At 36.3% G+C, this 16,093-nt stretch overlaps 1 protein-coding gene across 2 annotated transcripts in view; it reads left to right on the top strand.

Annotated features, from left to right (window-relative positions):
- The first annotated feature begins 912 nt into the window (after positions 1 to 912).
- Positions 913 to 16,093, top strand: part of LOC150086921 (F-box only protein 33) — a 145,326-nt gene continuing 130,145 nt past the window's right edge. For both annotated transcript variants that reach the window (XM_090371680.1, XM_090371681.1), the window contains exon 1: positions 913 to 1,381. In XM_090371680.1, the coding sequence (XP_090227806.1) occupies positions 960 to 1,381 (422 nt within the window). In that variant the 5' untranslated portion in view covers positions 913 to 959. The remainder of the gene's footprint in view (positions 1,382 to 16,093) is intronic.

Below are 16,093 nucleotides of genomic sequence, written 5' to 3'. Positions count from 1 at the left end.
TTTTTAGTTTTAGCATTAGTTTAAACATAGGCCAAATGTTTCCGCTAAGTTGAATCTTTAGGCAAGCATATTGTTTGTCAGCTCCATGTGAGCTGAATTTGCCTGTATTACAACTGATTATTCATCTGCTCTGACATAATTACAATCCCAAGGCATACTATGCATTAGTCTAAATTTATACTTAATTAATGTCACATTTTATATGCATATAATGATTAGTTGTATTCAACATATCATTAACGCCATAAATTAATAGACTCAGTTACATTTTTTGAAGTAGTGTATTTTCAAGATTCAATCGGATATATCTGTAATTTTGGTACATACTGTATTCGTTATTTTAGAAATTGATTTGTTCACAAATTTTTGTTTAATTAATGGTTTTTATGTTTTCCCTTGTCATTGTTTATGACTGCTGTAGGGCAATGCGCAGTTTCTTGGAGTCCGTGTATATTGGAAGGGTTTTTATGGATGTATTTCGGTGGGATTTATTGTCTTTATGAGACGGTTTCGAGCTTCGTCTGTTGCTTAATCTGTGTTTATGCAACTTCGCTGTAGTCTGGTGGCTTAAGCTGTCTGTATTGACTTTATGCAATAAATGGATATTGATTGAAATAAAGTTTTTTTTTTTTTTTTTTGGCTAATGCTGCCTAAGCTTCATTTCCTTGAAAAATTTTTCTAATACGTACTAATTCTAGTCAACGAGTTATGCTATTTTTAAAAAAAAAAATAATAAACTGCTATATCTGCTGATAATGTAAGGAAGGTCACTGGTATTTAATTGCAGCTTTTCTATATTTATTTGTTTATTATTATTATTTTTTTATTATATACCAAACTCTTTCTGCGCATGAGGAGATCCACTGGCGTACCAATAGCGTGTTGCTGTATTTTGCAAGTGTAGGACTCACTGAACGTACATAATATATCGCGTAATAGAAAGTTTGTACGCACAAGTAATGGCGACTATCAGCAATCGAGGATGGAGCTGTTTACCGAGTATTATTGTTATTGAAATTTTTTCCTTATTGTCTTTAAAAGACAGGTTACGAGCATCTTTAGTTTGTAAAGCTTGGAGAGAATGTCTCTTTCATCCTTCATTGTGGTTTAAAACAGTATTTAAAATAAACAGCTGTGATAACGTCATTCCTTTCCAGCAGAGTATTCATGGAGCACGATATCTTGTTATTCGTTGTGGACGATATGTACGTTATGCTGTAATCGAGTTCAATTCTTTAAATCCTCGGGATGTAAAAGAGTGTAAAAGTATTCTAGATATTCTTGCATGTAATACTGGTTTAAAGGCTCTTTCTTTACGTCCTAGTAGTTCTCAGCTGGAATGGTTTGAAGGTGACTCCAACGAAGACCCACTTCTAGATCAGTAAGAAATCACCAATATGATGGCTTTTAGTGTTATGTATATTTTATTATTTTAGACAGGGCTGTAGCGGTTGGTATTGCGGCACTACTTTCCCTAACTCATCTGTTTACGGCTGCAAACGGACCAATTAGGTTTGGGGAATCCAGTAAGGGCAAGAAGCTTTTACTGGATTCGAGAGCTTTTTGCCCATGTTCTTCCTGGATTTTACGTAATAAATTTTTAACATTCTATATTTTAGTAAATTGTCGAGCGTAGGGCAGGACACAGCGTAAGTAACCTAACTGGCCACTTTGGAGGAGGCAGGTAAGGGATTGCCAAACACTGATGACATTGCCGCCAATTCAAGGGCGAACCAGAGGGTGGTTATAATTATCCCTCACCCTGACTATTCCAAAAGCATGCATTTGTACGTTCTATAGCCATTAATAAAGTTTCCTTTGCTGTTTGCACCCTTCTCTCAAACGTGAAGTTTAGATCTGCTCTTGCATGTAAGCAAACCCCTGGCCTTCCTGCTGTGAAGAGCTTATACAACAGTAGTGTTCATTTTTCTCGTTATATAATAAAAAATATGTCTAGTTATGACACATTCAGAAGCGTCACTGTTTTGTATTCAAAAAGTAAAATAATTAGAAGACCTTGGTCTGGTCAGATGAACAGACTTTAGTAATGTAATCTTGCCCATCACAAAGTATTGACAATTTTGTTCCCCCCCACCTTGTTTATATATCCCCACACACACACACACACACACATCAGAAAGAATTCTTACATTGTGCTTATATCATGCAATTCAGACTTGCATCAGGTGTCATGTTATAGTTTCAAAATCCGACTTGATGCAACACTGAAAGATAAGTATGAATAAGAATATAGTAGATATAATGTTTAATTGGAAACAGTGATGCACTGTGCACAGTGAACATACTTGCGGACAAATAGAGTGGGTCTGCAAGTTATCTTTTTATGGATATTTTCATTTTCTATATAACTGGAATTTGTCACTTACCAAATAATAGGACATTTCTGGATTTACTCAATAGCTATTTTCTGTATTAGTGGATGCCATAAGAGGGAGTAACATTCATGACCATTAGCAGTGATTCAGCTTGTATTAAGAATCTACAAGTGAGCACTACCATTAGGTGGTATACTATGAGCACTACTATTACGTGGTGGTAGTGCTCAGTATACTGGTATGGAATTTATTCAAAGAAATAATCACCATCTAGGGAAGGAAATTTTTGTTGTTGCAAAGGTTAACATTTTAAAGTTGTTTCAGCAGGATCGGCTGGTATAACAAATACAAATTCCACTTGGCATTTGTAAAAATAACAGTAGCTTTGTTAAAAACCACCTTTGGTAGCTTCTACAATTTCTTCCCTGAATACTTTCAGGGTAGAAATAGAGGCTATAAAGCTTTTTATACCAACAGAGTAGTATTGTTTGTGGTTTAGACTGAAATGTATATCAGATAAATTGCATAGTTAGTGGTAGAGGAAAATTAAAAGGAATGGGATGATTATAAATTGTCAGGTGACACAATCCTAAAGAGTTGGATGGTCCAATTCTGATTTTTCTAAAAAGCAGACAAATCATGAAACTTTTGCAGTAGGCATATGATTTATAATTATTCTAGGAGAATAACAGAGGGGGATACACTGTTTATCATGCCATATATATATATATATATACAAACATTACCAAACAGTACTTTGAAGTCTTGCATCGATTACACAAAAATTATAATAATGAATATATTTGCATTATGTGAAAAACAAACCTATTAAAAAATCTGCTTAATTATAACATTAGTAGGTAAAAGCATGCTAAGCAAGGAGTTACTGTATATTGTTATTTAAAAGTGCAGTGGCTGTTGGATGTGTGTTGCAAATGTCACTGTTCCACAAAGGTTTGCTGTGATAAGTAAAAAAAAAACACTTGAATATGTACAAGAAAATAAAAAAAGATATGTAATGGCCAAAAAAAAAAAAAAAATACACAGTGTCTAATTTAAAATTTAGTAATTATACTGAGTTCCACACAGTCCTACTCTGGAGACCTTTGTTAATGAGATGAATAAAATTTAAATAGAATTAAATGTTTATGCACTTCGTATAACTACATCTGTATGTGAAAACAGACAACTAATGTCCTGTAGTTTTCATCTTTCTATGTAGTTAAATTATGCCAAGTATGCAACCATTTAATTCCTATTTAACCTTTATTAATATACTAATAAAAGTTTCCATAGTGTGTGGTACCTAGCATCCATAAAGGTAAAGTGCAGCCATTATCAACCCACTGCAGGATGGAAGCCTCCTCAACAATTCATTCTGAGGGAAATGGACCGTAATCTGCCACGCTGGTCCAGTGCGGGTTGACAGATCGATCGTATTCAGCAGTCAGGGGCTTGAACCTCGGTCTACTCAAAGAGCGTGTGCTACTGCACTCCCGCTCTTGACCACTCGGCTATGGAGGCCTAGCATCCATACTAAATTTAAATGATACCAGTTGCACATTATAGTTATCATACATTATTTTATATGCCTGTTCACTGTAGTTTTGAAAATTCTCTCTCTCTCTCTCTCTATTTCTCTTTTCAGGTTGAAAGGCCTGTTATTCCCATTCATTATTTTCTGTTATTTTGAGCTGAGTTTCTGCTTGTTTTAATTGTCGTTTTTTTGTGTTTCAGGAATGTTCCGTAATTGGCAGAATAAAATTCACTGACTCTATTAAGGAATTAAACTTCAGCAAATAGGTGTCAGCCATTTGCTTTGCAATATTATTATAAAGGGAGAGAACAGTCTCCCTTGTTTTTTGTAGCAGAAGAATTTTTATTGTCTGAGTATGTGTGTCATTACAGCGATTTTGAATTGTTAACAGCAGTTACCTTTGGCCCCTGATATTGGACAATTATTTTTAAAAAATGCTTATTTTTTGAATGATTTTGTCAAAATAGTTGTCCTATATATATTTCGTTATTTTATTATAGCTATAAACAAAGAAGGTTAATTGATAACATTCTAATACCATGGATGAATTGAATGCTAAGATGCTTGAATTACTTTAATTTCTGGGTTGTTAATTTCAGGAAATGCACATACAGAAAGGTCATTATCATCGAGCGCAATGTGCAAGCTTATATAGCATCATTACAGACAAAAATTTGTCTGTCATGTGTTCACTGATTGGGAGCAAGTTCCTGTGACAAGAATGGAGCATGTTTGGCCCTCACATGTAATACATTTCCAGTGTAAAAAATAAAGTCACATGCTATTTGAAAATTTAACACTTTCCTTGCATGCAGAAAGAAATATTAAAAGCTAGATTAACCTCTTATGTCCTTGGTTAAAAAAAAAAAAAAAAAAGCCAGAATTTGCAGAACGAAGTGAAAGGAAAACACAAAACTCCAATAAAAATTGATGGACAGGTGGGAAGTAGCTGCAGCAATGCTAACTAACTTGCAATGTGTTTGGCTGGCATCACTTATTCAAAATTTACCAGATTTTCCCATGCAGTATAAACAGGTGGCTAGAAAGGTGTCCTGTTTATGATTTCTAAGAACTTGGTTAGTAGGACATCCATCCTCTTTACGAGGTGGTGGTTGGACTGTATTTGGAATGTTGTATTCAGGTCTGGAGATTGCACCAAAAAAAAAGACACTGACAAAGTGAAGCACATGTAATGGTTTAGTTGGTATGAACGGCAAAGTTTGGCAACTGGGCATTAGGAGGAGATAAAATGAATGGGGAAGGTCTCTTCTCCCTTGTGTGGGTGAGACACAAACCATGAAGGACAATTATAAAATCCCAGGGAATAGCAAGGTCGGATCTCCCTTATGGGTAGCAGATTGTTGAACATTTGAGTACAGAAAGGCCTTTCTGTATTTCATTCAAAATGGTGGCAGCAGTGAGTCTGACTAAGTTTAAAGCAGAATTTGATGATTACCTTGTGGAAATGGTATGGAGATTTTGGCTTATTTTAATTATATTATTATATTTAAAATTTATTTTTGACTTATGAAAAAAAAAAGTTCCACTTCCACATCATTTGGCCTTACCACTGTTAATGCTGGTTGTATGAAAATGAAGACTGAGTGACTTATAAGTACTTTCCATGCCCGAAAATGAGTCCTGAATGTTGTTCTACTGAGATTGGTAATTGAAACTTTCATAATCAAATGCATGGGATCCTACAGGAGGCACATCATAAGCCAAAATACATTAATTGTTAATGAGGGACCACTGCATTAAGAATAAAGTTTAAGTATTAATATTAAGTATAAAGTATCAAAATAAACACTGATAACTGTCACTTTAGTTGAATTAAGTTTTTTTTAAAAGTTAAAATGCAAAAAATAAACAGGCACGAATAGCAACAGCAACTCTCAATGCCTACAGAAAATGAGTTGTCAAAGAAACTGATTTAGCATTAGCATTATTAGAGACATGATGCAAGAAAGCAAGCTTATATAGCATCAGCCAAAAAAAAAAAAAAAAACTCTTCCTATTCCACCCATCCATTCACTCCAAAAGTTTGTCTAGTTCACCCTTGAATTTATTTAAGCTGTCAACTTCCACAGCGACAGATAGAAATTTGTTCCAGAAATCAACCACTGGGTAAAGGCAAATTTCCACACATCTGGTCTACAACTGTCTTTCCTCAATTTGAATTTATGCTCCCTCAGGTGTGGAATCTGAGCAAGAGGAAGAATCCCATCAGCATTGAGCTTGATAAAACCATTCAAGGCTTTATACACTTCAATCAGATCACCTCGCAAGTGCCTAGTCTCCAGATGCTGCAATTTGCACAATTTTAGCCTTTCTTCGTAAGAGCGCTCACCCCCGTTCCCATCACCAGTCTTGTTGCCCTTTTCTGTACTCGTTCTAGTAGCTCAACATCATTTCCTAAAATGAGGCCTTCAGACCTATATTCATGGTGTGGCCTAACCACCAATTTATACAAAGTGATAATCACCTCCTTATCCCTGCTAGCAAAATTCCTATATATCATTGACAAGACCCCAAGAGCTACCCTTGCAGCTTGTCTACACTGCTCAGAAAACTTGATTTCTGACTGCACAATTACCCCAAGGTCTTTTTCATTCCCCACTACCCCGAGTAGTGGAGAATGAAAAAGTGTAGTACTGCACAGTTGGTATGTTATTATTTCTCAGGTGTTATTACTTTATAATGTTTATCTGTATTTGTATTTATAATCTTATAATTTGCATAAACCATTCTTAAATGCAGTTTACTGTTTTTTAAACAAAAAGCTGCACAACATATTTTGTCCCAGAGCCCCACAATGGCCTGCTTGCCCTGTAAGCCTATCTGATTTACTTTCTTCATTTTTGAATTTTTGAGGGTTTGATAAGTTTCTAGCCTAGCGTAAAAGGAATTGTCTAACTATTTTTCAATGTAGTTTCCTTGTAACTCAAGGCACTTTTTCTGGCAGTGCTGCACGACTCCATTTTTTTTTTAAAAAAAAGCAGTGTGCAACTGCTATGACTTCATCATCTTACTCCAGTTTCCATTCTGACAAGTTCGTTTTTAGTTTTTGGAAGAGGTGGGGCTAGATATAGTTAGTTAGTATGGTGGATATGGCAACAGCAACCAGCCTGATGAATTTTAGTCATTGAAACAGCCAATGTGTGAATAGGCATTGTCCTAGTGAAAGCAAAGATCCTTTACTCAGCTTCCTAGCCTATTTGCCTTGACTGCATCCTATAATTTAGTTACCAAATTAACATTAGTAAAATAATAAGAGGAGTTTACCTCAATATAGTGCGTAGAACACTTCCGTATGATACCCTTCAGAAATTAAAACGGAAAAAACGAAACAATCGACAACTTACCGGTACATTAGAGTAAAATATAAATAATTAAATAATCAATTAGGAAGGAAAATCGTTTTGAATATTTTCGTTATTCTTTTAATTGTTTTAATTTGATTTTTAATTGTTTTAAATTGATTTGAATTGTGTTAAATTGATTATTTAATTATTTATATTTTACTCTAATGTACCAGTAAGTTGTCGATTTTTTTTTCGTTTTTTCCGTTTTAATTTCTGGAGGGTATCATAAGGAAGTGTTCTACGCACCATATTGAGGTAAACTCCTCTTATTATTTTACTAATATTATTATCAACGTAGAACATATTGAGTAGTACAGCTCTGATTCATACTATCTAATTACCAAATTAACATAGCATTGTCATTTTATTGTTTCTTCCTCAGAAGATAACCTACCATTATTGTTCCTTTTGAAGACAGATGCTATGATCTTGCCTTCTTTGTAGGTAGCAAATCAGCATCCTTCCAATGTTTCAATTTCAGTTTTTACACTGATTGGTAGTGATGAAGCCATGTTTCATCTATAGTTTTATATATGGTTAGAAAGTTTTCAGGATTTACTTGATAATGAGCAGTGAATTGCTTTGAATCGAATGCATTTCTGATCAGGTGTCAAGAGGTGGCAGACCCATATTGCAGAAACTTTTGTCATGCCCAGTTCATTTGACAATGTGTTGCAAACATTTAATTGAGATGCTTATATCCTCTTTCTCTAACAGTTGTCTATTATTCATAATTGTGTCATGATGTTTTCTGGAGTGGTTGCTGTCAATTGATGTCCACTGTGCTGTTCATGTTCATTTCTGGTTCTGTCATGTTTAAATTGAACAATCCAATTTTGATGGGGTAGAGTCTCGTAATATTAGTGATGGCTTTATTAATATCCTTGCTTAACAGCCTCTTTTTGTAAAGATATTTTATTACATCTTGGCATTCAGTTTTTCTCATTTATGTTGGCTTGAACTTCAGTGACATAAAAAAAATGTCGTAAGTTATGAACTTTAACTTTGCATGCTTTTTTGTAAAGGTTCAAATTATTGCGTGAAAAATGTATATGTACCAAAAATGCATCTGACATCTATGAGAGGCTAGAAACTTATGAAACAACCCTTGGTTTATATGAGTAAAAGTCCTCAGTGGTTTTGCTTGCTGCACCCATCAGTGGTTTTGTTGCATATATTCATGTAATTTACACACAAATCTGTTTATGTGATAGTCCATACAGGTGTGGCCACTCTGCGACGCTTGCAGCGCTTGTCAGTGGAATGCCTTCCAATTTTGGAAAAATAAAGTATCACCAAGAAAGAGAAGAATGATGATATCCTATTTGCCTTGACTGCATCCTATAATTTAGTTACCAAATTAACATTAGTAAAATAATAAGAGGAGTTTACCTCAATATAGTGCGTAGAACACTTCCGTATGATACCCTCCAGAAATTAAAACGGAAAAAACGAAAAAATCGACAACTTACCGGTACATTAGTATGCCATGCCCATATTCACCAGATGTGAGCCCCTGGGGTGTAATAAATACAGTAACTTCTGCTTTTTTTTTGTTGGAAGTTATGACCTAGGTTTCATTGTGATGGAGTCTCTGTGGTTTTGTTTACCATCTGTTAGCATTAGTTTCAAATTTAACTTCAATTTTTTACATTTTCATTTTAATTAGCATAAAATATAAGGTGTCACCTTATATTTTATGCTAATTAAAAAACCCCTTAATATTAGGTGGCACCAGAAGTTGACATTAGTGGGGGAATGATTCTTTTTAAAAGCTTGACCTTAAAAGTTTTCATGTGGGATATTTTAGTGTTTTTTTGACGTGTAGTCTGCAACCTATTTTTTTTTTTTCCTCTTTCAAATTTGATTTGCTTTGAGTGGCTTCTGGATCCAACTCATGTGATAAATACCAATGGATGCAGTGTTGCAGGAAAGGGTTAGTTGCCACTGATATATAACTATCCCCTCCCCTATCTTAGTTAAGCTTGTCAGCTCTCTTGTCACCTCATTTTGGCATCCTTTTTTTGCAATGCTTATCCACTGGAACAAATATTTGTTCCAGAATAATTCTCTCAGTCATTTTCCATAATGTATTTATATCTAATAACATACACTTGTCACCCCAGTTAGATCTCAAGAAATACCTTAATCTAATGTAATCTTGAAGAGAACCAGCAAAGGATATTAGCACCCTTTGTATAATCTCTGTGTTGGTATAAATAACAGCCATCCAGTTAGTTCAGGGAACTGATCCAGTATTGCCAATCTAAAATTTCCAGTCTATGAGAGGCAAGTTAAAAGTCACCCATAACAAGTCATTTGGCTTGTAACAGACTCATGATCAACTTTCCTTTACCATTAGTCTTCTCACAGCACATGGATCTGATGCCTACCTGGGTTTCCTCTGACTCCATAAATGATCTGGTTGCTTTCAGGCAGTTTTAGGTAAGGAGCACAATATATCCTTTTCATTATATTCACCATATTAAAACTTTTTCTCCCAACCCCCCATTTCAGGATTGCACCATGTCCCAGTGAGCCCAACAATCTCAGCTTTAGTTGAGCTGATCAGAAACAAAAAAAAAATATATTTTATTTACGACACTCCTTTCATTACTATATAGACAAGTTAAATTTTGTTTATTTTACACTTTACTATCCTATTAAATGCCTTATAGTTACTTAAATAGGCCTTCCTGCTGTGATGTGTAACCCTTGATAGTTGTACATGTCACTTTTTCTTTCTATGTGTGTGTTCTATTTTGGGGTTGCTTACAAGGCCTCTCAAGAAAATTGCAGATGTAATCTTTGGTTTTTGGCACTGACATACATTTCAAGTGTTTCCTTCAATCTCCCCATCCTCTACCACACTCTCGAATTCCTCTGACATTAGCAAAGACTTAAAGTCGGTTCCATCTTTGCTGAACAAATTCCTATTAGAGCAGACCATGGTGAAAAAATTTCCACCTCATAAGACTTGCAGTGCCCCCCCCCCCAAAACTAGAGTTAATCGCTCTCGTGTAATTCCTCCCATGACTGGGGCAGTGTTAGAGACAGTGGCATAGCTTTATATTTCATGACCAAGTCCTCGGTTTGGTTTTGCTTTATATAATAAGTAAGTGACAATTTTTGTGCTACCAAGCAGACATACCCCAGTTGTGCTTCCATCTGTCTTTCCCTTCCATGTTTCACCAGTACTCACTCATTTGGAGAGGTCTAGATTCAAATTCCAGCCCACACAACATGCATATCAACCCATGAACACACACTTGCACAGACATAATACATACAATCCAGTATGGTTTAAGTTGCCAATGCACCAAAATCCTACAAGAACAACCATCTATCTTTATTACATATTCCTAGTTTCATTATCTTTATTACATATTCTCTGGGATTATATTCCCAGTTTCCCCAACATTTAAGTTCCCACTAAAAAGAGAGAGCATCACCTTGCGTAGCGTTGGACACTTGAATAATTGTAGAGTTCCCAGATTCTATTTGTTGTCTCAGAGATGACAACAAATAGAATCTGAGACTCTTTTCCAACACTGTACCTGAAACTTGCACGCCTCCGTAGCCAGGTGGGAAGGAGCAGCAGTGCGTAGCACACGCTTCTTGATTAGACCGGGGTTCGAGCCCGTCACCACCAAATACGGAGGATGCGGAAAGGTCAGGGAATGACCACCGCATATTCCTGGAGCAATATGGCCTTAGTTGCTAATGCTCCTAAAAACCAAATAACAACAAACAAACCTGAAACTTGGCATAGTGATTTTTTTTTTTTTTTGGTAGTTGTTGGCGCATTGGCTTCTGTGGCCATAGTGCACCTCCCAAGGTTTTTGCAGTACTTTGATCCAAGCCCAAGGCGGGATTCAAACCCGCGACCTTTGGGTTGCCAGGCAGGCACTTTACCCACCTGGCTAGCCGGTTAGCGGCATAGTGATGAAAAAGATGTATGCATTCCATGCATACAGAAATGTATTGCCATCAGAGATGGGTTCTTGTACACTCAACAAGGCTATGACTCATGGATAAGGTCTCCAATCCCATTGAAGAATGTTGTACATTACTCTCCTAAAAGTATCTGAACACATGTCAGTTTCTCATTGATGTACATTACTCTCCTAAAAGTATCTGAACACATGTCAGTTTCTCATTGATGCCACCGCCACTCAACTTCAATGTCATGTCAAGCGACAGTCTTCAGTGGACCCTCCGTTTCTTCTATAGAAGAGAGACCAGTTGAGCTACTGATGTGAAATGTTTTTATTTCATTCAGTGGGGTTTCCTAAGCTTCAAATAGGGACTCTGTGCTGGCCATTTCAAATCTTGTATATTGGTGTCCATTCTCAAACAGCACTGGCAGTATGGCATGAAGCATATATGCCCCCATTCCATATCAGTGTGTACCAAAGAATTGTCACATCATAAGGAGCATGGAATTGTCCAGAATGTTAAGGTAGGCATTAGCTTTTGTGGTTCTTCCCAACTACCAAAGGGTCCTAGGTATAACCCTTAGGAGCAGCAGCACCACACTGTAACCCCGTCTGCTAATGTCATTGTTGGCACAGTACACTCCGACAGCAGGTTTTCTCCAGGCATCCCACACACCCTCCCATCTGATCAGAATAGGGTCTAGCAAGATTTGTTGCACTCATTATAATTTACCAGTTTTGTGGTAAACCATTGCTCTACCATGAAAACTGAGGCTGTGGAGCTCTGTATATAGTGTATTGATACCGACTTCAACCCCTGTTGATGCCTTAAACTCTTGATTGATGTTTTGCAAGGATGAATACGCTATCCACCATGACCACCATCTTATCTCCTGGTCATGAGGAGTGAGTTTCTGTGGCCTTCCTACATGTTGCTAAATGCTAGTGGTACCACCATGCTTCAATTTCACTAGTGGTCAGCTTTCACATAACATCACTAGTGGTCAACTTTGGATGGTGTAGGTTGTCAGAAATTACACAGATCAACAAGACAGTAATGTGGGATCTGGACAGTAAGACCTCCCTTGAAATCATTCAGCTTGGCACTGTATGTCACGATAAGTACAATTAACTTGTGTTGTTCATGCGTCTTCCTTATATACTGGTCTGAATCACTTTTGTATCTGGGATGGACAGTAAAAGCAGACATGTTTAGTTACTTTTTGGAGGATAGTGTAGATAAAACTAACCCTCTGTTGGATACTACCCTTTTTATTTTATGAGCGATTTCTTGGACTGTCTCAGAAAACCCCACAATTTTAAAAGCTTTTTACATGGCCATGTGGATATTTTTCACTTTTTTTTTTTTTTTTTTCAATATCCTGGTTAATGATACTAGTGAAATTCTGAAATATTATTCTTTGTAACATTTTTTTTTTTAAAATCTAATTCATCATACAAGTATATTTTTACATTTGAACCTTTAGAAATTTGTATCACAACTTTGTATGAATATTTATAAATTTTATTCTTGTCAGTACATTATACATAATATAAACATAAATTATAATAATAATGACTAGGAAAGTTTAAAATAAATATACAAAAGCCATAAATAATTTCCAGTTCCATTTTTGTAGCTTATAATCAGCTATATGGGAAGGTTCTCATTTTTCCCCCCAAATAACACTGTGTACCGAATAAAATAAACTGAAAGGACAGAATTCACGGGATACCTGGTTCCTGGGCAATGCAATGTCTGTTAACTCACATTGGAAAAACCCACCGCTTGGGGTATATGCTATTGGAAAAACCCACCGCTTGGGGTATATGCTATTGGAAAAACCCACTGCTTGGGGTAACACTGCATTCATGTAGGCGGTAATTTGATATCAGTATCGATAAACAGTGTGAGTTAACAGACTTTGAAAGAGGGATGATAGTGGGTGTCCAATGCATGGGTCACTCTATTGCAGAGGTGGTACAGAAATTGCATTGTCCCTATTCAACAGTATCAAGAGTGTATCTGGAATAACATCTCATCATGGGCAGAGAAAGGTGGTGGATGAACGTGGCCATCGATGTCTGTATCGCATTGTTTCAGCCAACCGGAGAGTGACAGTGGCACAAATGACCGTCAACTTCGAGGCAGGTGCCAGAAACATCTCCATTAAGGCCATCAGGCAATTGTTAGTCGCAATAGGTTATGGGAGCCGCCAACCAACCAACCAGAGTCCCATTGCTAACACCACGACACAGGACTCTACGCCTCAGCTGGGTGAAAGAACATTGGCACTGGACCTTGGATGATTGGAGATGGGTCTCCTGATCCGATGAGTCCAGTTTTCAGTTATTTTGAGCGGACAGGAGGGTGCATATCTGGCAGAAACTGCATGAAGCTGTGCACCCGTCATGTCAACAAGGAACTGTTCAGGCAGGCGGATGGTTGGTAATCATCCAAGGAGTTCAACTGGCACACGTTGGGACCTATGGTAAGTCTAGATGGATCTCTGAATGGTCCAGGTTACATGTCCATCCTTGCAGACAATCTGCATCCCTTCATGGTTACCATGCACCAATAGGGCAATGAATTATTTCAGCAGGACAATGTACCTACCCACAGAGCTCTGGTGACTAGAACATGGTTTGAAGAGCATTCCACAGATTTTACCACATGGAATGTCCTCCCCATTCTTGGACATGAACCCTCTGGAGCATCTTTGGGATGCTATGGAAAGGTCCGTTCGGGCTTTGGATCCTCCACCCAGGAATATGACGGAATTATGGACAGCGGTGCAGCAAGCATAGGTGGAAAATACCCATGGAATGCTTTTGTGAACTAGTAGACTCATGCCTCGCAGTGTGACTGCCCTTATCCAGGCAAAAGGTGGGTATACCCGGTACTAGGTAGATATCCCATGATTTCTGTCCATTCATTGTAATTTAATACCGATAATTTTTTTATTATTTCATATTATAAATTTTTTTTTTCTTTTTTTTGTTAATTATAGAACTGGTAGCAAATAGATTTTATTAATTTTTGATTTCCTTTCAGACTTCCTTGATGAATTGTAAAAATACCATGTTATTCTAAAAACATTTATTTAAAAAAAAAAATTCAGTGTAAATGATTGTTCTTGATATTCACTATGACGCATTTTTTGAAAATTATAAAGCAATGAGTAGAAAGTTTTATCAAAACTTTGTGCATTTTGCTCTTAGGTATTAAAAAAATTAAAATATTTTATTTTTATAGTACTTAAGGGCATAACATACTGTTTTAAAGTGATTAATACCTGCTAGCTTTCTTGATTTATGACAGAGAATCCATCTTTTTTTACTTGTTTTGATCCCTTATCTGGCTTGCTTTGCTATTTTCGCAAAAAAACTTGGTAAATGTATTGCTTTCCAATTAAATTTAGAATTTTTGTAAACAATGGGGCTGCATTATAAAGCATTATTTTTATATATGCAGTAAATATAAAAAATAAAGCAAACTAAGTTTGCAAAACTGTTCATTAGTACATTTCCTATTGTGAAATCCTTCACAATGAGCTGTCATCCACAACAGTATAGTTGGCTATTGTTTGTTTAGAGAGATCTGGATTGAATCTCATTAATGACTGGAATTTTTAATGGTTTTCAGCTCACACAACATGCAAATCAGCCCATGAATGCAAACTTGTGCAGCAATAATATATAACAGAGCAATACAGTCTAAGTCGATGATACTCCTAAAAAACCAACAACACAGTGAGTTGCCTAGTCTTGTATTTTGAATAAGTCTAAATGGAGAAGTCTGTTGTTTCTTATTCTCTTTGAGTGCCACTACCAGATGCTTAGCTGCCAACTCTACTGGTTTATGATGAAGAATCCATCTTTTGGACTCAGTTGACATCTTTTTTTGTCTTACTTTTGTAATGTATTTTATAATATTGTTTTCTATATGGGGCTGCATTTTGCAATAAGAAGAAGGAGAAAACTGTTGCAGTAACATTTTTCTCCATCTTCTTATTGCAAAAGAAATAGTAAAGCTTTGTTAAAATCAGAATTTTTAAAAAAAATCATGCTAATTTTTCCATTTTCATTAATAAATATGAATGCAGTAGACATCGGGCAACTGTTTGCCATAATTGTTCATTAGCCATAAAAAAAAGTCAAACTTTATTCTGCTGATTTTTAATTTTCACCAAAATACACATACAGCACCCCCTCGTTATAATGTGGTTTGCTATAATGCTGTTCTTATATTATAACCTGTATCTGACTATAATGCTCTTTTACAGATTGCATTTTTGGCATATTTAACGAAATCGTTTCATTTGATGGAGTTAATAGCTTGAAAATGAATAGCAAAACAGCATTAAAACGTTTCCCACTTCGACTTGAGAAATTTTCTCACGCTCAGTGAAATTTTCTCGCACACTAATTTAATTGCAGTACAGTGACTTGTTACGTAGTTCCGAGATCAACATTTTAAAAAATGATCAAGTATATCGCTTGTAATATTTGTGTTATGTGCATTTATCTGAAGTCTAGTCATCACTCAGTACAGCATTAGACATTGTGCGCAACGAACAGTTTACTCCAACGGTGTATCATAATTAATGCAACCAATGCAGTTACATTTTCAAAGAGTTAATAATGGTGGATAAGAATGAAAAAGCAACAACATCTGGACGCAGTACGAAGACTACAAATGTAAGAAAAAGACTAAATTTGAAAATTAAATTAGACGTTTTGAAGCGAATTGATTCTGGTCAACGACAAGCAGAGGCGCCTCCGTAGCCAGGTGGGCAGGAGCAGCAGTGCGTAGCACACGCTTCTTGATTAGATCGGGTTCGAGCCCGTGACCACCAAATATGGAGGATGTGGAAAGGTCATGGAATGACCACCGCCATATCCCCGGAGCAATAT

Source organism: Mastigoproctus giganteus, chromosome 4 (assembly GCF_048544385.1).
Source record: "Mastigoproctus giganteus isolate SK-2022 chromosome 4, ASM4854438v1, whole genome shotgun sequence".
Taxonomy (NCBI): Eukaryota; Metazoa; Arthropoda; class Arachnida; order Uropygi; family Thelyphonidae; genus Mastigoproctus; species Mastigoproctus giganteus.
The sequence above is the reverse complement of the archived record's forward strand: the minus strand, read 5'-3'. Positions and strand labels throughout refer to the sequence as shown.